At 40.4% G+C, this 22,580-nt stretch overlaps 1 protein-coding gene across 1 annotated transcript; it reads right to left on the bottom strand.

Annotated features, from left to right (window-relative positions):
• Positions 1 to 183: 183 nt before the first annotated feature.
• Positions 184 to 20,829, bottom strand: CCNC (cyclin C). The gene is made up of 12 exons (XM_054022136.1): positions 20,681 to 20,829; positions 18,800 to 18,906; positions 15,218 to 15,302; positions 14,914 to 14,983; positions 13,341 to 13,392; positions 10,692 to 10,747; positions 7,461 to 7,496; positions 5,291 to 5,382; positions 3,629 to 3,696; positions 3,133 to 3,212; positions 2,171 to 2,289; positions 184 to 1,458 (listed from the first exon to the last, which is right to left on the bottom strand). Exons 1-12 carry the CDS (start codon positions 20,710 to 20,712, stop codon positions 1,404 to 1,406), a joined length of 852 nt encoding a protein of 283 aa, XP_053878111.1. The 5' UTR covers positions 20,713 to 20,829; the 3' UTR covers positions 184 to 1,403.
• Positions 20,830 to 22,580: the final 1,751 nt, after the last annotated feature.

Raw genomic sequence — 22,580 nt, 5'->3', positions numbered from 1 at the left:
TTCATTGAATGAGAGTCCAGTAGAAGACTACAAAAAAGTAAGGTGGTTTTTAAATGGTCAAGTTTTAGAACTAATAAGGTCCATCGGGCTAGGTTTTTCAAGCACTTATTGTCTATATTTTAGACCTGTGTAATGTGTTACTATGCTTTGGAAAAAAATTAGATTGGACAAAAGCTATTGGACTTCAGTTTTTATCATTCAGCTTTTATTTGTGAGCAAATCAGCATTTTCAGTTGAGAATTAAATAGTACACAAGGTGTTAGGCAAGGGGGACAAAACATTAAAATCTTCAGGGCCAAATCCTGACTTGTGTGGGAGGTTCTGCATGACTCAGGAATGTAGGCTACAACCGGTGGGTTGAAGGAAACTCGTTTTGTCCAGGAAGTAGGTAACAAAAGAATCCCATTGCAGTAATTCTTAAAAGCTACTCTTAGACACATTTTAAAACAGCCAAGATGAAACTTGTTCCTTTCAGTAAACGTCTACAAAATATCAAATTCATAACATGAAGGCAGACTAACAGTATATAACTTTTTGTACCAAAAAAAAATCCACAATAAAAAAAGATAATCATATCTGGATAATATTGCTATGTGCTTCTAAAACATTTGAGGATTGCACAGTATAGTACTTGCAAATAATTTATAAACTTTTTTAAATTCCTAATATGTGAAAGGGTGAAGAAAATTGAGGTTCTTTTCAAATGTCCACTATACATATTGCACTTTTCTGGTAAGCTGGGCTACTAGGTTTTGTGGAAAAATATCCAAGCTACATGTACTGAGTAAAACAGCATCACTTCAGTCCAGAAGAGGAACTTAATTTCTTTCCTGCACTGTTTTCATTGAAACTCAACATTTTTTACAGGTTTTTGCAGCCTTTGTTGCTGCAAGATTAGTTGTGTTGTGTTTTTTTTTTAATAATATTTCTTAGCTATAAAACAAACTAGGTAAACGACAAGATTTATACACTGTCCTCCTTCAGTAACAAACAATGATAAAAGACACAGGGTTATTAATATGGTTACAATCAACAAGCTTCGTTACTGTAGTTTAAAAAATAATCTTCACTTTAATGACAATCTACATTTTTCTGAAAGCAAACAAACAAAACAGTATTCAGCTGTTAATACTGAAGTGGATGTGTGAATCTTTTGAAGCTCTGTTCAAAACTTTTGAATGCCTTACATTGAGAAATCTTGCTAATACGGTTGTTCCAGTGTTACAGGGGTTCATGCAGTTTTAAAGAAAAAGCTTTCAACATGCTTGATAGAAACAAGCCATTTATTCTTCAAGTTCTTTGTCAAAGACATTATTAAAACCTTCTGTCCATTTCATGAACACAATTAAGTTCCCAGTATGTCTTGATCCAAAGTGGTCCATAATAAAGTTCTTTGGAATGTCTTAAGACTGGTTATAGCTGGAATTCTGACTTCCATTTGGACCCTGTTCTCCTTCACTGTTTGGAGGGAGAAATACATATTTCAGATACAAAATGTATATTAGTTACATTGCTAGCTTTTAAGAAAGGAAGAACTATTGTGCACTAGAAGATGAAGCACTAAAAGCCTCTTGAAATGAAGAATCTTTAGACAAAATTCAGAGCATTTTTTTTTTTGCCTCTCTCAACTCTATGCAATTAAAAACTCACTGTTTTGATAACTAGGTCTACATAAATTAATTCCACTAGAAAGCATGCAAAACAACCAGCACTTGAAGGACCTGATTTTCAAAACTGCACATGCAAAAACACCATGTCCAACTGCGCATCCAATTTACCTCTGCAGTTACCATAATTAAGCTCACATATTTGCACCTTAGTTTTGATTTGCATGTGCAGATTGTCAATTTATACAACACCCAATCACAGTACCTACACGAGCAAATTTTTTTAAATTAAAAATTCACTGTTTTTAAATAAATTTAATGAGAACATCTAACATTAAAAAAATGTTAGAAACTACTCTCTTATCAACCAGAAGCAACTCTTCTTCGTGGCTCCCAAACTAATAAATAGGAATGAGTCTACCATGGAAAGATCTGCACTGTAAACATATTTACTATGCCCCAATGAAATATTCGCTTGTGTTTTAAGAGGAAGTGTCTAGTTTAAGACATTTGTACAATATATGAAGTGGTATGAAAAAAGAAAATTAAAAACATTATAGTACCTGTTTGGAGGTGGTTTCGGTTTAGGCATCTTACTAAGAATAGTAGCCATTTCTTTCCTCTCATCAAAGTTCTTCCACTGTTCGTACAGTTTTAGAATGACCCTGATTATTTCCAAAATCTAATTAGAAAGAGAGATTTGAGATCAGATACTGTAGTGGTTCTGTGTTCATCACTACCTATACAAATGTGTAGCCACCAACCAACCAAAAATGTTAGTATGATGCTTTCTCTATATCAGAGTGGCTTTCACATCAGTCTCAACAATTTAGCAATCTTAACTATTTCCACAGATAGTTGAGAGCATCTTGGTCTAGCTCAGGGGTTCTAAAGCTTTTCCTTAAGGTAAATTACATCATAACACTTGTCAGAGATGGTCTAGATTCACTTGGTCCTGCCTCAGGCATAGAGGGCAGGACTTGATGTTTCGAGATCCCTTCCAGCCCTGCATTTCTATGATACTGCAAACAGTCTCTCTTGGGCCACTTTGCCTCCCATTCAGAATTACGCAAACCACGTTTTTTTCTCCCCATCAAAAACTGAACATCCCACCTGTTACATGGAAAAATAGTACTAGGAATGTATTTTTAGCTTCTTTTAAGGCTATTTAGCAGCTGGTAACCAGGATAGGCAGTAGCATCCTCCTCCTCCCCCATGGTTTGCCGCTTCAGGCCAATGGGGGCTGCGGGAAGCGGCGCAGGCAGAGGGATGTGCTGGCCGCCACTTCCCACAGCCCCCATTGGCCTGGAGCAGCAAACCGCAGCCAGTGGGAGCCGCGATCGACCGAACCTGCGAACGCGGCAGGTAAACATACCAGCCCGGCCCGCCAGGGGCTTACCCTGGCGGGCCATGTGCCAAATTTTACCGATCCCTGATCTAAATGATAGGCATGCAAAATATCAATTTATAATATTAGTGACATATCTTTCTGGTCAGTATGTATGAAGAAAGAAAAAAAAAATACCTTCTCCATATCAACAGACAACTCAGCAAACCACTGCCTTGCATCCTTCTGCTGGACAACACAGGCCACATGTAGGCAAGCTGCAAAGTAAAATAAGTGTAGAGACATGTCTACTGAACAAAGATTAGTTTGTTTATTGTAACAAGAACAGATGTTTGTAAATGAAAATAATTTTCAGAATACGTTTTCTACTATTATTTCCTTCTTTATAATTCTGAGTGTTTCTGCCTCCCTTTACCACTGTCTATTCTACAACACTTCCAAGTCATAGTTTTCAAGGATTAAGCTAGGAATCAAGCATTCCGGTTTCTTGCTAGAGTTTCAAGCCATATGACTGCACGGTCAATAACATCTGATGTGCTAATTGAAGGAGATGGTGGGGGTAACAAATCAACATTCTTTAATACAGTGGATTTGCTAAGAAATGCCCATTCATGGAACACTATGCAAGATGAAACCATTCAGATACAGTGAAATAGTTGAACTTGTTACCTACCTAGGGCTATCATGAAGGGAGGGTACAGTAGACAAAGATCAGTTCTATATGTGTCATTCACTATCCTCCTGTGCAAACAAAAGTAGTAGATAAACACCCTGTTGTTCACCTTTATTCTCATTTTACTTCAGAAGTTACCATCCGTTTTTATTTTAAAAGTTAGGAGGACTTTTTTTTTTTTTTTTTTTTTTTTTTTTTTACATTAAGGCACTCAGAAATAAAGGTGGGGGAAATCATGAATATCTATATCCATGTACACACACTTCTCATCTTGAATCTTTTGATTCATTCCCAGGTGACCATAGTAATAGTTTGCTTCTAAGCACTACTTAGAAGTATATTTTGCTTCCTAATAAAATGTTGCTTTGCAAAGTGTTTTGAAGATTCATCATAAAATTGTTATCAACCAATCCTCACAGCTCTCCTGTGAAGTATTATAATCCTCATTTTATGGAGGAGGAAACAAGGGCAAAAAAGCTACAGAGGGAGTCCATGTCTGAGTTTAAGTTATAATTCAGGAGCTCTTGGCTTCTACTAGACAGTCCAGAGTGGCATAGGCTAAATTTTTTATTGCATATTTTTATTTTAAAAACAAAGCTTTAGATTAACAAACAGTGGTTTTCAAACTGGGGTATGCATATCTCTAGGGGTACGCAAGCTCTCATCAGGGGGTATGCGAGAAAAATCCTGTAATGGTGCACAATGCCTTTTATTTAATACGGAAGTTTTCAAACTATGGGGATCGTACCCCTAATGGGGGACACTGAGGAAAGTTCTCGGGGAGGGCGAGTGGCAACACCAGGCGACTTGGGCCAGCGCCTCATGGATGGGCTTGAGGAGGGAGTGCCACCTCCACCCTTGACTCATCTCAGCGGGCCACCCAGCGTGTCTGGGGCAGGGGGAGGTTGCAAGGAGTTGAGCCCCGCTTTTGAGTTACCATTTTTAGGTGCATCCCCCCCCCCCCCCAACCCAGACAGGTGGGTGGCCTGCTGAGGTGAGGCAGGGGTGGAGGTGGCATTCCCTCCCTGAGCACCACCCCACAGGGCTGGCCCAAGCCACCTGGCGTCATTACTCACCCCCCTGAATGTTCCTCCAGGCCTCTGTGTGTGTGGGAGGGGGGTGCACACACCTCAGTTGGAAATACTCTAGAAGCTATTGCTAAATGGAGTGCCATTCCAGATTTCTGCCCTTGACCCACCCACCCACACATAGGCAGATTCTATGTATGTATCTCAGATGGGGGCACTTTGTGTAGACGACATTATTTGGAAAGGGGTACGCAGCCTAAAAAGTTTGAAAATCACTGATCTAAAAGAACAGATCAACTGTATACTACTTCTGATGTTCTACTATGACAAGGTACAACAAAAAGCTCTCACATTAGCAGGGAAAGAGCATCTCTAGTCAATGTTCATTATTTAGCAGGGCAGGCACTGTGCTACTAGTTCTGGTCTACACACAAGTTTAAAATCAGTTTAAAAACAGAATAGTTACACCATTGTCAGCCCCTATGTAGACACATTTACATCAATAAATTGCTGCCACTTTGTGTTTAGACCTGGCCAAACCAACTTGTACTTGACCATCTCTGAAGTTTTTTATTTTTTCAAGTTAGCTTTCCTACTGAAAGGATGCACTAGTATTAACCTTTGTCTTCATTACCATGCGAGGGGTAGCAGCATGTCTTCTTGGCCCATATCCTGCACATATTGGAGCAAAGGTCTATAAGGATGATACACTATCAAACAGCAATCCTACAAACAAGTTTAAAAAAAAATCAAATTATAATTATAATAGAGAATACACTGTCATCAGTTTGCATTATAAATATTGATTTAACAATCGTTTTTTTTCCTTTATTTTCCCTTTCAGTTTCATTTATTTTAGCATCATGACACCCTAATTCTGGGATAATGAGGGAAGCACTCTCCTAAAATACCATTATATAGACTGATTGCCAGTCTGTCAATGTCCTTTTCTTTTCCCTTAGAGAGGCAAAGTGCCACATCTGCAGCACACTGAAACCTTATTTGCCTACAAACCCGTAATTCCCAACTGAAAATTCAAAATGCTGCCAGAAAACAGTCTGTCACTAAATAATACCATACATGAGAAGCTTGCCAGAATAACTGACACTGGTTTTAGAAGTCTACACAGCTCTGAATTTTCTTCCTTACTCTTAAGGTTGGAGTGTACAAGGAAGAACAAAGACCCCACCCTCACCTCCCAACAATAGTTAGTTCTAGGTATACAACCCTGGAGGGCTGTGTCAGTGAATGTGCGCTACACACAAAGCTGAAATCAAATATTACCTGTACATTGTTTCAGGGGGGAAATGTTAATTGTCACAAAAAGTAACTTTCTGTAAATAAAGTCAGTTGCAATTGATGTCTGATTAATTATCAAGATCAGAGACTGTTCCTAAGCACAGCACAGGACACCGATATTCAAAACACCTCTTTCTCAACAAAAGAAATATTACTCCTTTTACAAAAACACCGAAAGTCAAATACAGGGAATTTGGGACATTTTGTTGCTGCAGTACCTTCAACTATTTGTTCTTCCATATTTACAAAAATTAATTTATGTTTTATATCCTTATCATGCATTTAAAAAGGCTCCTCTTTCTGGTACTAGTTATGTGAAGTGTAGTCTAGTTATCTGAGATGACTCCCTCTGCAGCCTGGGACAAGTCACTTAACCTCCCTGCCTCCGTTTCACTTCCTCCACTATAAAAATTAAGATAATCCCAACAACAACCCTAACAAAGAGTCAAGTTAACTAAATATTGGTGTGATGCTCTGAAGATGTAGACACTAAATAAATTATTTAGTATTTGGGCAATTCCAAGAACTGCACACCTGTATTTGGTACATTTAAGTGCTTTATAGTACTGGATACAGGTAGTGGCAACATTACAAATGTATACAATTACATATTTAAAAACCTATGTTAAAATAACATTATTTAGGTTGTAGAGTTAGGCATTTAAAAGTTAGGAAATGTCAGATTTTAGGTTCCCCATGCAACCTTAATTCGGCCTCCTGCACTGCATCATACTACAGTCTCTAGTTACAGGATCACATACTATTTGAACACTAAATATTTAACTACATGATTGTACTGTTCCATGGGACCTCTGCCTCATTCAGTGCACAAGATGGACAATGTTCAGGGAATGAGGCAGATGTTCAAAATTTATTTTTATCTTCATTATCAACGTGTGGCCCTGTCTTAAAAGGACACCATCCAACCCCTGCAATGAATACAGAATTATTAATTTCCTTGTGGTATTTTCTAGAGCACTAATCATTCTAATATCTGAATGCTTCGCAAATATTAATGAATTTATCTTCAGATTTGAACTGTGAGAATTTGAATGTTCACATTCAGTTATTATTTTGGCATGCTGCCAAAGTTTCGCTGAAAGGAAAATAGTGACTTTCAAAAGTTTCTCTCTGCCAAACCTGAACAGAATTTCTTGGTACAAAAAATACATCTCCATTTTTGACCCTATGGTCTTTAGCCTGTTAAATTTCAGAGTCCTTCTGCACATAATGGAAGTACTGTATTCGAGTTTTTCAAAAATGATCACTAGAATCTTTACTGTGCAAAATGGTAGGCAACCTAAATACAGGGGGTCGCTAACCTCCATATATTCGAAAACACAAGTTAATTGAGAAAAGGGGACAATAAGAACCTCAACAATGAAACTCAGGTTGAAAAAACAAATGGCAGCTCCATACATATTATTTCGTATGTGCAGAATCCAGAACATTCTTGCTAGATAAAAATAAACTAATGTGGTAGTAAGAGAAAGAAAGACACCTACCATTAATTCTAAAAGATAGAATTCACATTCTAATATCTGCAAAGAATTAAAATATAATTAAGCAACAATTTTCTCATAACAGGAAAGAGAGTAAAGGGTTAATCAGTATCCAGACCAATACATTTTTCTACATATAAGCATTTCCATATACTACGAATTGCACAAGAAACCCCAATCATTCCCAAGAGCTTTCACCAATTCCAAAATTTCTTTTATAGAAATACTACAAACCAATTAAGAAATATCTCAACAGAAAACATCTTTAGTTAGTCAACTGTCTCGTCATTTTAATAACCACTCCACAGTTTTTTTTCTGTCACTGCTATGTATGTAAGTATTTTCATTTAACTGTTATATGAATATGTTCTGTAGACTATTTCATTTACAGTACTTATGCTGCTTTGTTCATGTGGGGCCGGATCTTTCAAGGGGTTGAGTGCCCCCAACTTCATTGGAGGTTAAAAACAGTTGAGGGCATTTGCGCCTTTGTAGGTTTAGTTTCTCTACTGTTACAGCAAAGACTGAAATGAAATGGAAGGGATATCTGGCATATTGACAGATGCATAGGATATTAGAGTATAAAATGTTACTAAAATATTCTGTCAAATTATAGACATCAAGACAAGATATCTCATATTCAAGACTCAGGATGATGGTTTAGCACCACAAGAAGAGGACTAGACTGCATTTGTTCAGTTAAAGCAAGCAATATTTTCCTGTATATTAAGAAAGTCTATGAACTACAATGATGGCATTAACTGTGTTACACTAAACTAGAAGACATTTAACATTTCTAATACACTTATGTGGCAAGTAGGAATTTCAATTACCAGCCTCCAATCACATATTTCATTACCAATAAGTAATTTCAGAGGTATCTATTAAGAGATTGGGTATGCTGAAGTTTCCTGTGGTATCGGTTCCATGTAACCACACCTTGATGTATCATACAATTCTATAAACTGAATGCTGAATCAACAAGAACCAGAATAGCAGTGCTGTTCAATATTATACTTTTATGTGGCTTTGAGTTTGACAATAAAATAGCAGCACAGCATTGCCCCAGGGATCTATATCAAGATTTAAAGAAGAATTAAATCCTTAAGGGGGCCACTTAGGGATCTGGGGCAAAATCAGTACTTGGTCCTGCTAGTGAAGGCAGGGGGCTGGACTTGATGACCTTTCAAGGTCCCTTCCAGTTCTAGGAGATGGGATATCTCCATTAATTTAATTTAATTTAATAAAATTGGGCTGGCCAGCTCTTTTGGAGAACCATACAAATGAAAATGAAAAAAATATATTGAGATTAGAATTTAGTAGTATCTTATCATATATCACAGTTACCAAGAGTGTATGGAGACATGCTTGGCCTTTGGGAATATAATAGTACAAGCTAAAAGGAAGTAAATTTGAAAAAAATATATTACATTAATAAAATCTGCACCAATCCCCTCATCATTGTGAGGCTGCATTACCAAAGATCTTGCCTTCAAAACACTTGGAAATTTCTTAACTCTAAATAAGAGTTGTAGAAAAATGGACAGATTTTTACTACAGATTAAATATCGGGGACAAAAATAAAAAACCCTTAACATGAGCCAACTGTTCCCATGTGTAGGCCTGCTGAGTATTCCAGGAACTGGAATTGATCTACCCTGGAGCAGTGTACTTGGTAACCAACTGCTGTATAATTACTGCTATTTTATTCAGTCCCACTTTATTTCTCTATTCCCTTTATAATATTTCTTTCTACTAATTTAAGGAAAGTAGGTGATACAACAAATAACTCTTTCATAAAGAAACTGCAAGCATGGATGTGGGTTACCCAAAGAAAATTTCCCTACAACCAATCCAAAGTTAATTGTGAATACTTTGAAGTAAGAGTGAAACTAATATTGCTGAGAAATTGTTTAGCAAAGAAGAAGACTTATTTTTCCATGGAAGACTTGAAAAAAAACTTGTTTCCAAAGAATTGCCTGGTGCAATTTTTGCTCAGTTGGGCCCCAAATTGAGATTTAATTGCCTCTTATTACAAAATAGTACAATGTATTAAATTTATAAAACAGTCACAGTGTTGTAGCTATATGAATTAAATAAAAAGGCAAAGGAGCTAAATATTCATGCAGAGCCAGAATGGCACAAGTCAGGTCACTAAATTAATGACTAAGGTCCTACCAAATTCATGGTCCATTTTGGTCAATTTCACGGTCATAGGATTTTAAAAAATTTAAATTTAATGATTTCAGCTATTGAAATCTGAAATTTCACAGTGTTGCAATTGTTGGGGTCCTGACCCAAAAAGGAGTTGAAGGGGGGGGAGGGGGGAGGCAAGGTTATTGTGTGGGGGGGGAGGGTTGCGGTACCGCTACCCCTATTTCTGCATTGCTGCTTGCGGCAGCGCTGCCTTCAGAGCTGGGCAGCTGGAGAGCGGTGGCTGTTCAGTGAGAGCCCAGCTCTGAAGGCAGAGCCACCACCAGCAGCAGCGCAGAAGTTGTGGTATGGTAGTGCCATCCTTACTTCTGCACTGCTATCTGCAGAGCTGCGCCCACAGTAAGCAGCCACCACTCTCTGGCCACCCAGCTCTGAAGGCAGCAGAGCAGAAGTCAGGGTGGCATGGTATGGTATTGCCACCCTGACTTCTGCGCTGCTGCTGGGGTGAGGGCGCCGCCTTCAGAGCTGGGCACCCAGTCAACAACTGCCACTCTCTGGCCACCCAGTTCTGAAGGCAGTGCAGAAGTAAGGGTGGCAATACCACAACCTCCCTAAAATAACCTTGCGACCCCCCCTGCAATGCCCCCAATTTGAGAAATGCTGGTCTTTCCCATGAAACCTGTATAATAGAGGGTAAAAGCACACAAAAGACCAGATTTCACAGTCCGTGACGCGCTTTTCATGGCCTTGAATTTGGTAGAACCCTATTAATGATACAGAGCTGTTCCACCTGTAAGAAAAGACAGTTACCTTTTCCATAACTGGTGTTCTTCAAGATGTGTTGCTCATGCCCTTTCAACTTAGGTGTGTGTGCTTGCCACATGCACCGGTGCTGGAAGTTCTTCCCTCAGCAGTATCCGGATACTGCTGAGGGAAAAACTTCCAGCACCGGTGCATGTGGCAAGCATACACACCTAAGTTGAATGGACATGAGCAAGCACTCGAAGAAGAACATACAATTTATTTCTGCTCACACATGCTTGTCTATGTATTTATTTGTTAAAGTTATATCATACTTACATGATTCATCCTATAAGGAAACTCCTTCGGAAAGGCATAAGAAAACCTAGTTTTCACTGTAGTAAAAAGAGATAGATATATTAAAAATAATGACAAAATTAAATCAAATATTCTTCTTTACTTATTTCTATTAGTTCATCAGTATGTAGAGCCTCAAACCCTCTTATTTGACCGCTAACCATCTACTGCTACACATAAAGAACAATCCTACTTGGAAAAGGAGAATTAACTCAATTGTATAACTCAGTTGTTTAATTCCTGAAAGGTGAAGTATTATTTGAATAAAGACTGTCAGTTCTGTCAGATCATGCATTTTTAAAGCTATTTTAGAAGCTCCCCCTCTGGACACAATGGACAACATTTAACATTTTCTGAGCAGACAGTGTTCCCTGTAATACTGTGAGAGATGTGTGGTTGCTGGTGAGTATTTGCTTTAGGTTGGGGGGTTGTCTGTAAGCGAGGACAGGTCTGTCTCCCAAGATCTGTGAGAGTAAAGGATCATCTTTCAGGATAGGTTGTAGATCTCTGATGATGCGCTGGAGAGGTTTTAGTTGGGGGCTGAAGGTGACTACAAGCTGTCAGGAACAGTATCCCTGATAATGTCACAGCTAACCTGGTGGCTGAACTTTGTGATTTTGTCCTCACCCACAACTATTTCACATTTGGGGGCAATATATACCTTCAAGTCAGCAGCACTGCTATGGGTACCCGCATGGCCCCACAATATGCCAACATACTGTGAGAGAGTAATTTAGGCCTTGATTCTGGCTGAAGTCACTACACCATTGACATCAATGGGAGGAGGATCTAGCCCTCTGAACAACTAAAGGATTGAACCTGAAGTCCTTAGGTATGTATGCATATTCCATATGCTTTTATATGAATTTTGTCTGCAGGATCACGCCACTAGATGGAAATTTTAGTTATTTCAAATTAAGAGAGTAATTTTAATTTTGAGTTGTTCGATAGATTAAAAACAATAATGAACTGCTCAATGATTATGTGGACTATTTATTCAGAAAACTACTACAACTTCATTTACTTGTTTTTAATTTACACCAGAAACAACATACAATGCAAAGAAGCCAAAAACTAATGTAAACAATACAATTCTATAATAATTTTAAAAAGAGAACCCTGTGTATACTACTACCTCAAAGGAAAACAGCATTAGAAGTGGAGGAGACTATAGCATGACCAAGCCAAGTTTTAGGAATAGACTCGGTTGCAGGTCAATTTTACTGTTCTGTGTCAAACAGAAGCAAGACTACAGTTCACCATCAGTGGACAGTCCTTTCATCATGGCTCTTTAATTGACTCTGAAGTTGAGCAGAAAAGGTCTCCTCACCACACTTTTTCAGGCAAGTCGGGGTAAAAGAATCCCAATTTTTTGGAAGAGTTGTGGGGAAAAGATATGATTTTCAAAGCATGCTGGAGCCACCTCTCCATTGAGCTCTGCCTGCACTCAACTGCAGGGGTAGAGTGAAGAGGTTGCTAGAGATCAATTTAAGGTGCCTTCTCCCCAAGGAGAAGTGTACACTGCCTCCTTGGTGCTTCTAGCCACCGCACAACGTGCAAAGGACCAAACTGCCTCAATTAACTAGCAGGTCTTCCTTTTTGTTAGTTTCCTTTTATGCATCTCCTATTTCTTCCACTCATTCTTTTTTCCCCTCCTCTCCAAAGTCCTCTACCAACCAGCTGAACCTGTGCTGCTGAAGAAGCTTTGCTAACAGAGGCACAGGCAGAAGACACACATACAAAAGTGATGTTAAAAAAAAAAGCCACCTGTGCATTGTCCTCACTCTCAATGTGTGCTCCCAAGTGCAGTGGAGTATTCTGTTTTTAGAGCACTACAGAGGACATTTCTCTATGGGATTCTGATGCAGGGGAATTTCTAAAAAAAGCAAGATTCCTGCAAACTAACATCAAATTTAGACTCCTGTATGTTTATCCAATACATATCTGCTTTCCTCATTGATGCACAAAGTTATCACACAAATCCGCATTCTTGATAAGATTTTAATGTAAAATGGCAAACCTACTACTAACTGCAGTACTGATGTATTTCTAGTCACAGAATTCTACATAAATATTTTTCCCATTAACTTAAGTCAGTACTTACAAGATCATATCATATACAATCTTAGTCTTTTTCCAAATGTCAAAATATAGGATTCTACAAACTTTAGGATTCTAATCTGAAGATCTTTTATTTTTAAAATGAAAACAAAATCTCACACAGAGCAGTAGTTCTACGGAAGCTAATCATGATAAAAAGGACAAATAAGGCCCAACAGTTCTGATTTACACCGTTGCTTGAATTGAAATCTAGAGCTGATTTTCAGGGTTTCTTTATTTAGGATAATCATCATGGCGCCTTATTTTCAGTTGTGATTTGACTGATAGGTTCCCACCAGAATTGATACCAGTGTAGAATGGTACACAGAAAGGACCTTTTCTTCCACATACACACTTAAAACGGGTGTCTTTTCCCCTAAAAGCACAGATGATGTAAATGAATTGCCCTTATGCAGCAAGGTTAAAAATCCCTCATGATTTGATAAGAAACTATTTCTTAACAAAGTGAACATCTCTCCCCTGAAAATAGCCTCCTTAATATAGTATAACAAATACATCATTTACACTTACATACAGAAGTAGCAGCAGAAATCAACCTTGTGTTTGAGACCACACCAAATTCCTGAGCAAAGAAGAGCGGTAAATGAGGTGACCCAGTTAGTATTGAACTAGCTGAAATATCATTTGATCACACTATTTAATCAGTTTAAAAGCATTGGGCTTTCTTCCTAGAGGTTTTTTTTTTACATTGTATTTTAACTAAATATTTTCTTCCCTATGAAATTTCTGTTTAGGTGATCAGAATGAGTTAATTATTTAAGTAAAGATACACCATGACAGAGGTTACTTTTTCATTTAATTACTCCACGTCTCATTAAAAATTAATAGAAACAAACATTTAATACTCAGAAATGTCAGATTCCCAAAACTGAATTTATTTACAGTACCCATACAGAATAGGCAGTCATACTGCAAGCTCCAACATCCCACTACCAATATATCTCAATCTTGTTTGAGAGGAAACCCTGTTCTAGAAAGCCACTGCTAATGTTTCAAGGGTAGCTCAGTCTCCATGCATTATTGTTGGCAGTATTAGCCGAGAAGACAGGGCCTTATTTACATCAGGTAATTTTACAGAAAAATTCCCACCAGTGCGAACACCAGTTCAGCTGCCCTCTTAACACAGTGGGAGTCCAAGTATAGACAAGGCTTTGGTGGTACTCAGTGTTTTCAATACTGTGTAAATTAAAACTGTGTATCTATTATTTCTGTCTGCCATTTTCAGCAGATTAAATTACCACAATGATAAAAAGAAATTGCACACACACAGGATGCTGCCAAAGCTTCATCTACACCAAAACTTCCACTAGTGCTAACAAGGGTTCAGCTGAACCAGTTGTAACATCAGCAGATTTTGTGTGTGTGTAAAATTCCCTTGTATGGACACAGTACAAACCTGTCAGTTGCAGGTATGTTTTCTGGTGGTGCGGACACCTATCAAAGAATTACCTCAGGCCATTTTATTTCACACAGGGCCATGGACAGCCTCTAGATTATAACAAATCTCAGGCACTGCTGACCCTAGCCATACTCAAGTCAGGGAGCTTCAGCTGGAAAGATTTGTTCCTCCTTACCAATATCCTTTGCCATCCAACTACGCACACTTTTGAAATTAAAAAAGCAAGTGTGGTAAATTTTGAAGATCCCTTCCCATTCCACTGCGTTTTTCACTGTATATATCAGTTATATTTGAAAATTGGAGTAAACTTTTAACCAGTTTCTAGACATAAAAGACAAAACTGAACCACATAAAAATGGAGATTTTACGGAACAGCAGCACAATTTAAGATATATAAATAACTACATTAAAATATCATCTAAACTCTCTGTCAAAGTCTCCAAGATCCTTTAGGGTTGAGAAGACAGGTCAGTAACTCAGGCAACATTGTGAAAGGTGAAGTACTACTTAATAGCAGCTATTGGGTCTTTTCTCTCTGATGCTAAAGCAATATTGAAATCCATAGAAAAAGAGGTCTGAACCCCCAAATCATGGAAACAACAAAAAATACCTTAAGAACCCTAAATGTTTCATCTCCCCGATATATCATATACTTTTACATTAGAAAATTATAATACATCATACCTCTACTTTGGATGCCAAAAACACACACGTAGGAGCCATTAATACTGGATCTATACTTTTTAGGGAATATCTGAAATGTTATAACAAAATTATATGTCATTTTACACATGTAGAAAGATTAATCTATCGAGAGCATCACACTTCCTTTGGAAAAGTAAAAACTGTTTAACATTATCGACATAAAAGTTTTACACCATTCACAAACAAAAATGGTATTTTTATTTTATTATTGCACTTTTAAAGGGCTATCAAAATCTGCCTAACAAACGCTTTATTCTTGTACCATCATAGTAAACAGTCCTACCTGGCATAGAATCTCTTGAAGTAGACTGTAGCAGTGGCAATAACTTGTTGTCTTAATTTAAGATGTTCACCTAAAGCCTGGATGACTTAAAAAAAAATGAACAAAATATTTAAGTTGCGTTTTAATATGATTTGGTACCATTTATTGGGCACTCTATGTGGGGCCCATGGGAGAAACTGAATTGAAAGCGTTCTAAAGTGTGGTCAGACAGCCATCATTTTTAATTCAGAGGTTTGGCTCCACAGAGACCATGTTTCAGCAGGCCATTTTGATAGCAGTGGATGCATGCTGCAGCCAGTGGTGTATGTGGCCTGGACCTTTTCTTAAAGATGTGGATGACTATTTGCTCCATTATGTACAAATTATGCATGTCCCTTGGGAAGCTGACCACATACTACACAGCCCTCCACTGGGTAAAATGTCTAAATGTTTTAAATTCAAATGTTTTAAATTAAAACCTATGACTTTTAAACACATTGTAAACTGAATAAAGCTGCCAACATAAACATGGTCACTGGATTTGGCAGAGGCAGCAGGTGTTGGAGAAGTGACATGTTTAATCTAGGGAAAGGGGGTGGGAGACCAGAGGAAGTAGTCAGCTGCTCCATCACAAGTGTTCTCTGCCAGTTGGCCAAGAAGCAGCCCTGGTGTCAGCTGTGCAGGTAACTCATTTGGCCTCCCAGGCAAAGGAAAGGTGCCAAGCACATTAGATGCATCAGTCTGGGATACAAAGCAGAGGTGGGATTAGAGAATGATGGAATGAAACATTACAATTTTGTTACATGCTATTTTTCCTGTATTTCCCCCTCTGCTGTTAGTTTGAGCATGGCAATGCCATATCCATATCGTGCCTTTTATACAGAGATCTCAAGTTATGTCATTTAGTTTACACATAATATATTTTAAGTATGTACAACAAAAACCAGACAGTGGTATATTAGATGGGGAAAGCAAGCAGTTTAAATTATTAAAAATTGCCAGAATCTTACACCGTATTAGAACCATATAAGCACTTGTAATTGTCTAGTTTGCTCATGCACCATTGTCCGCTGTCTCCCACAGACAACAGAAGCTCTCTCCCCACATTCAAGGACACAAACGCCTCCCAGTTGAGTCATGTGAAGTTACTGGGGGCATGGCTGGCTGGAGGTGGGATGAACCTGAGAGAAAGTCACTCTTAATATCCTTATTCCTTGGCCACCCAGCAGATTTTCCAGAGAAAAAAATTATGTCATGTGTTAACATTACTCGAAGCAAGACTAAGTCCTTATCTCTGACTTGTGACCTCCTCACCCCTTCAGGGAGAGAGCCCACATACTGCACAGCTAAGGCCAGGCTGCCAATGGCATCAAGACTCATAAATAAGCAATGCTGCCAGGGAAGGGGCCAAGCTGCAACATGAAATGTCTCTGCACAAATGCCTCAATATCCACAAGCTTCCCAATGAATCTTGGGACATTTGCACAATTACAGTATTGTGTCCCCTGATCTGACTATATGCTGCTGTCCTCACACTGGGGATGATGCATCAGAAAAACCCACACAGTAAACCACACAGAATTTTACAAGTTCATTTTCCCTTCCCATGCGTTTTTTCTGCAGGAGGGAATGGCTGGGCCATCTGTGACCAGAGAGAGAAATCAAGTGAGATTTAGAAAAGGAAAAAAAAAAGTTAACTGATAAGTGCCTAAAGAGACCTTACAAATGGAAGCTTTCAAATGAAGTATTTTAAATAAAATTATTAGGTTGTTTAGCTCCAGTGTTTCACAAAAATCTAATACTAACAAGTATTTTCACAACCATTTCAAAAACTTGATTTAAAAATGAAAACATTTCTGTTTAAAGTTGAAATATTTTTCTTAATAGCTTGTAACCCAAACATAGCTTTTGTGCTAGTGCATGAAAACCAGAAAAGGAAACTAGTCTACTCCAAGGGGATCATAAATTCTAGTAAACATCCACAATCTTACAGATGAGAGTGGTCACAAACGTCCTTCTTTGGACAATGGTAAGAGCTGATTAAAAAAACCTAACTTAAAAAGTATGTAACAAAACAAGTGACTGTGTCATTCATTTAATCAGCTGGTAATCTTCACCAGAACATTAAACTAACTAGTCTGCTGTTTTCTTTGTCCAAGAGGAGTGAAGAACTAAAAGCAACATCAATGGAAAAAGTTAGATTTTTAAAATATTTTAGTGTTCATAAATCTAAAGTAATCTGAGTAACATAAATAAGGAAATATGTGATTGTTAATTTATCAGTATCCTTTTAAATCTTGTTGCATTACAAAATCAGAATATTATTTTACTTTGTCCTCAAGGAACTTTAGGATAGTTAATCCATTAGATAAACACGAGTACTCACTCAGTTATTTTGTACTATATATAAGTGTTAATACAGCCTAATTATTTGTGATCAGATTTTGCAGAGTACTTTAAACTTGGTAATTGTAAATAAGAATAGCTATGCCAAAGAGAAATGCATCTGAGCATAGAAGTGGGGGATGGCAAACTAGAGTGAACTCTGTAAGTGTCCTCAAAAAAGTTACTAACCTTTCTGCCTCGGTTTCTCCTCCCAGACAACTGAGAAAATACTACGTCACCTACTTTACAGAATGGTTTCGAGAGAGTATTTAAATCGCACTTTGCACAAAGTGCTAGTTTAAGAGTCTTTTCTCCCTTAGGGTTTGGTCCTGCAAGATACTTAAATGTTTTGATCCTTATGACACAAAGCACTTAAGCGCAGATTTTTAAAGCTATTTAGACATTGCTGTGCTCAGCATTGCAATGCCTAACTGATTTAGGAGCCTAGTTTCATTTTCAAAAGTGACTTAGGGTACATTAACGCTGGGAGTGGGGGGGCGTGGGGAGGGGAACTCTGCAGCAGCGAGCCTCAGAGCCTGGGTCAACTGACTTGGTGACAGGGGTGGATCTCAGAGCCCGGGCTCCAACCTGAGCGGGAACATTGACACTGCTACTGTCAGCCCCATAGCACAAGCCCAAATCGGTTGACTCAGGTCTGAGACTCACTGCTACATTTTTTTTTTTCTGCAGCGTGGATGTGGCCTAAATCACTTCTAAAAATGAGACTTAAGCATTGCAGTGCTGAGTACAGCAACACCTACATTACTCAGATTTTTAAAGGTATCTCATTGCTCCAGCAGGACTATTCCGGTGCCTAAATGTCAGGGCCAGAGTGTTCAGCACCTTGCAGGATCAAGCCCTAAATAACTCCACATTCTAACCTTTAAACCTCTACATATAAATTTACTTCTTTTTTTTGCCCTCCCTCCTTTTGTCTTTACAGAAACCTCCTGAAAATAAGGAGGAAGCCTATTGAAATTTCATAACATAACTGAGAAATACATATGCAGCTAGTTTATCTTATACAACCCCCTTATACAACTAAGAATACAGCTAATCTGAATAATATATAAAAGATTACTTAAAGTTACATGTTAAACAGATTGAGAGAATGTATATAAGATGTTAATGAGATATTCTAAGCAACTGAAACGTGAATTCAGACATGGTAAATACAGTATGGGTTAAACAGCTAAGCTAAAAATAAAACCATTTTACCATTAGTAAAGAATATCTGCAGTTTCCAATATTCTTCTTCTGTCAGAAATTTCAAGTCCTTTTGGCGTTCCTTCAACAAATCCTGTTTATCCAAAATCCATTGTAAACTAGGCGGGGGGGAAAGCAATTTTTAAAAACTATGCACAAACATTATATAGTGTCTCTAGCACAACTAGATTGCAGATTACATTTGGGGACCAAAAAGGGTGACAGTTCCCTTTAATAAAGTCTTGCAATACTAGAGGCACGCTTGTGAAATTAATATTCATTAGGGTCATTAAAGTCAGGCTTTTAGAAAAATACTCACAAAAAGTAAGAGGATTTCTTTTAATATTGTTGCTGAAATGTTTATAAAACTGATAAATTGTCAGTTATTCATATGTTTTATTCTATATTTTTATCAAATATGCTTTTTAAAATTCGGTATACTCAAATCTAGACTGGTCTGCATTCTTCATTCTTGTATAATAATGAGATACTCTATCAGTTCTTCTTGGCTACCTTACATATTTAGTTCAAGGGGCCTTTCCTTCCAGGAAAGGCTTTTCAATTCCTCTCTCTCTTTCTCCTTGGTGCAGATTATTATTAGACATGAAGGGAGTATTTACACAGCCATTCCTAGAGCATTTGTGACTTTTCTTCTGCAACCCCAATATACAACTGCTTAAAAAAAAATGTTTAAAACATTGGCCTTCCACTGACTGATGCTACAATTACCTTTTTTAATTAGTTGTCAACATTTTTAATCTGACTACTTCAATTGGGATTACTCAAATGCTTCATACAAATATTTGCACATATGCTTAACCTGTGTGAGTCTAACAGAACCACTTCCACTTCCTACGTATAATCATACATCTTGAGCTTGTCCAATCATGAGTTTTGCATGCTTATCCTATGTATAAATATGGAAAGTTCACCTATGTATACATACACTGGAATGGGATGGAAAGTTGGGGATTTACTGGTAAATAGTTTGTGTGTACATGAACATTCCCCATTATTATAATCAGGGTAGCCAAGTGAGAAAGGAACAAAATAGAAGAGAAAGGAAATGGCTAAACTGCAGGTGTCATGAAAATTGCTACTAGGCCAGAGAAACTGATCAGCTGTTTTAAATATTTAGATACCAATATGCTCTAGCTACTAAAACATGTTTATTTTTGTTTATAAATATTTCCATTTGAGTCATTTTAATTAGCAATGAATCATCTATCATAAGTCCCTTATGAACCCTATTTTATATGGTCACATCCCTGATTTTGCTAAAAGATATTTTCCTCCCATCACACTATTCTTCCTTCTGTCACCAGTCTTAATTTCATGCTCTAGATTTCCTTCTCAACTACTTTGAAAATGTTCTTATTTTTTAATTTTGTTTTGTCTGTTTAAAAAAAATTCAGTCTTCCAGAACACATTCTCTGGCCCACAATTTGGATGTGTCAAACCCCGGGGGGGAGGGGGGGGAGGAACGAACAGGTATTTTAATTATTATTCATAAATTATTGGCATTGTCCAAATCGAGTAAAGCGCTCCCCTACCCCCACCTTACATCTTTCCACACAAGTTTAATAAGTTTTCTATGGCCTTCACTTTAAAAAAATAATGCGGTGGAAACAGGGGGGGGGGCAGTCAGGAGCAAACTGAAGTGACTGGGCAAAGGACCGGGTTAAAGAGCGTCTGGCTGGATTTAAAAGCCCGAGGTCACACTGTTGTGTCTCCACAACCCCTAGCCCAAGCCCAACTCTCCCAGATGCACCCTGGCCACACGGACAGCTGCGCTCAGCCTTGCCCAAGCCCCTGCACGCATCACCCCCCAGCACTGAGCCCCAGCGCCACCCCTCCTCCCCAGGCAGCCCGGGCCGGGCGGGGGCCACTCACTAGTGCGAGCTCTGCCAGAAGTTCCCTGCCATGAAGAGGACACCGGAGCCGACCGCTTTGTGTCACGCTGCCGACGACCCCGCCGCTCAACCCGGCAGCAGGAGGAGGAAGGAGGCGGCGGCGGCAGGAGCCCGGTGGTGTCCTCGCTCCGCCGACCGGCAGCGCACACTGCCGAGCGCGCCAGTTCCCGCGCAGGCGGGTTCCGCCTGGAAACCACCGCGCCGCCGGGCGGGGGAAGCGAGAGCTGGGCTGGCCGGGGGCGCGACTGGGTCAGGCTGCTGCGGCTGGGCTGCTGGCGAGGGCCAGGCCGGGTGCGCTGGGAAGGCGGGAGCGGCTGAAGGGCGGGAGCAGAAATGTACCCCCAGGAACCCTTGTGCACACAGCTGGGCGGGCTCGGGGGTGCCTGTGGGGCGCTGCGTGCTGGGGCAGCACCTTGCACCGGGGACAGCGGCTTTTCCCTGCTCTCTGCTGCACTTTGTATCCCACTGATGTCTGAGAGCAGACATAGATGGGCTAAGGAAAATATTCCCTGTAGCCATCCGAATGGAATCGTAGGACTGGAAGGGACCTCGAGATAGTGTGACCAGACCACAAGAGTGAAATATCAGGACACATTGAGCGAGCGCGGGGGGAGAGCCACAGCTGCCCAGCGTCCCACACAGAACCCCACGCACAGAGTTCTCCTCCCTCCCTGTGCCCTTCCCCACAGCCCTACCACCACAACTAAATAATGCCCCACACAGACCCCCAGTGCCCTGACACACACAGATCTCCCCCACTGCCTAGCATCCCAAAACACAAAAACCTCCCCCACTGCTCAGCGCCTGCCACACACCTCCCAGGCACTCACACCATCACACCCTTCCCTGGCCACACTCACCAGCCCTGCTGGGAGGTCTCTGGCTCCTAAGGTCAGAGCGGCAAGGGGGGTCTCCAGACTCTCCATGCGCCCACCACAAGTGGGAGCTCCGTCGCTCCCGTTGGCCGGGAAAAGTGCCAATGGGAGCTGCCGGAGCCGCGGAGCAGGGCTTGCAGGTGGGAGCAGCCCACAGAGCCCTGTACGCCCCCCCATCCTAAGAGCCAGAGGGACTTGCTTGGGGTGGGGGGTCCCAGCAGTGCCTACCTGGGGCGGCTGCTCCTGGGAAGGATATGGCAGGTCCCTCTGGCTCCTAGGATCAGGGGCGGCTGAGAGGTCTCCATGTGCTACGCCCGCCACAAGCACGAGCTCCATGGTTCCCAATGGCCGGGAAAAGCACCAATGGGAGCTGCCGGAACCATGGAGCAGGGCTTGCAGGAGCAGGCAGTGCACAGAGAGCCCCCTACTCCCCACCCTGACCCTAAGAGCCAGAGGGACCTGCTGGGGGGCAAGGTGCAGAGTCATGGCGGTGCTTCCCAGGAAACATCCAGCAGGTCCCTCTGGCTCCTAGGGTTGGGGCGGAGGGCTCTCTGCCCGCTGCTGGCACCTGCAAGCCCTGCCCCGCAGCTCTGATTGGGCAGGAGGGAGCCGGTGCAGCACGTGGAGACCCCCTCCGCCTGTGTGCCTAGGGGCTGCACTGCAGGCTCCTGCCGGCGGGCAGGCGCCAGGAGCTGCCCCACCAGGAAGTGCCGGCAGCCCCAGGACTTCAGGTGCGTGCGGTGAGCTGTCCCCGATATCGAGCTCACCCTACCTCGAGAGGTCATCTAGTCCAGTCCTCTGCACTCATGGCAGGACTAACGATTATCCAGAGCAGTGGTTCCCAAAGCAGGGTTCACGAACCCCTGGGGGTTCCCAGAACCTTTCAGGGGGTTCACCAGAAAAATGTCACTAATGGTGGTCAGAGGACCCTGGGCATTGGAGGCAGCAGGTGGGACCCGATTGCAGGGCAGACAGCCCGAGCCCTGCCCCGTCAGCAGGGGAGCC

This window comes from Malaclemys terrapin, chromosome 3 (assembly GCF_027887155.1).
Source record: "Malaclemys terrapin pileata isolate rMalTer1 chromosome 3, rMalTer1.hap1, whole genome shotgun sequence".
NCBI lineage: Eukaryota > Metazoa > Chordata > Testudines > Emydidae > Malaclemys > Malaclemys terrapin.
The sequence above is the reverse complement of the archived record's forward strand: the minus strand, read 5'-3'. Positions and strand labels throughout refer to the sequence as shown.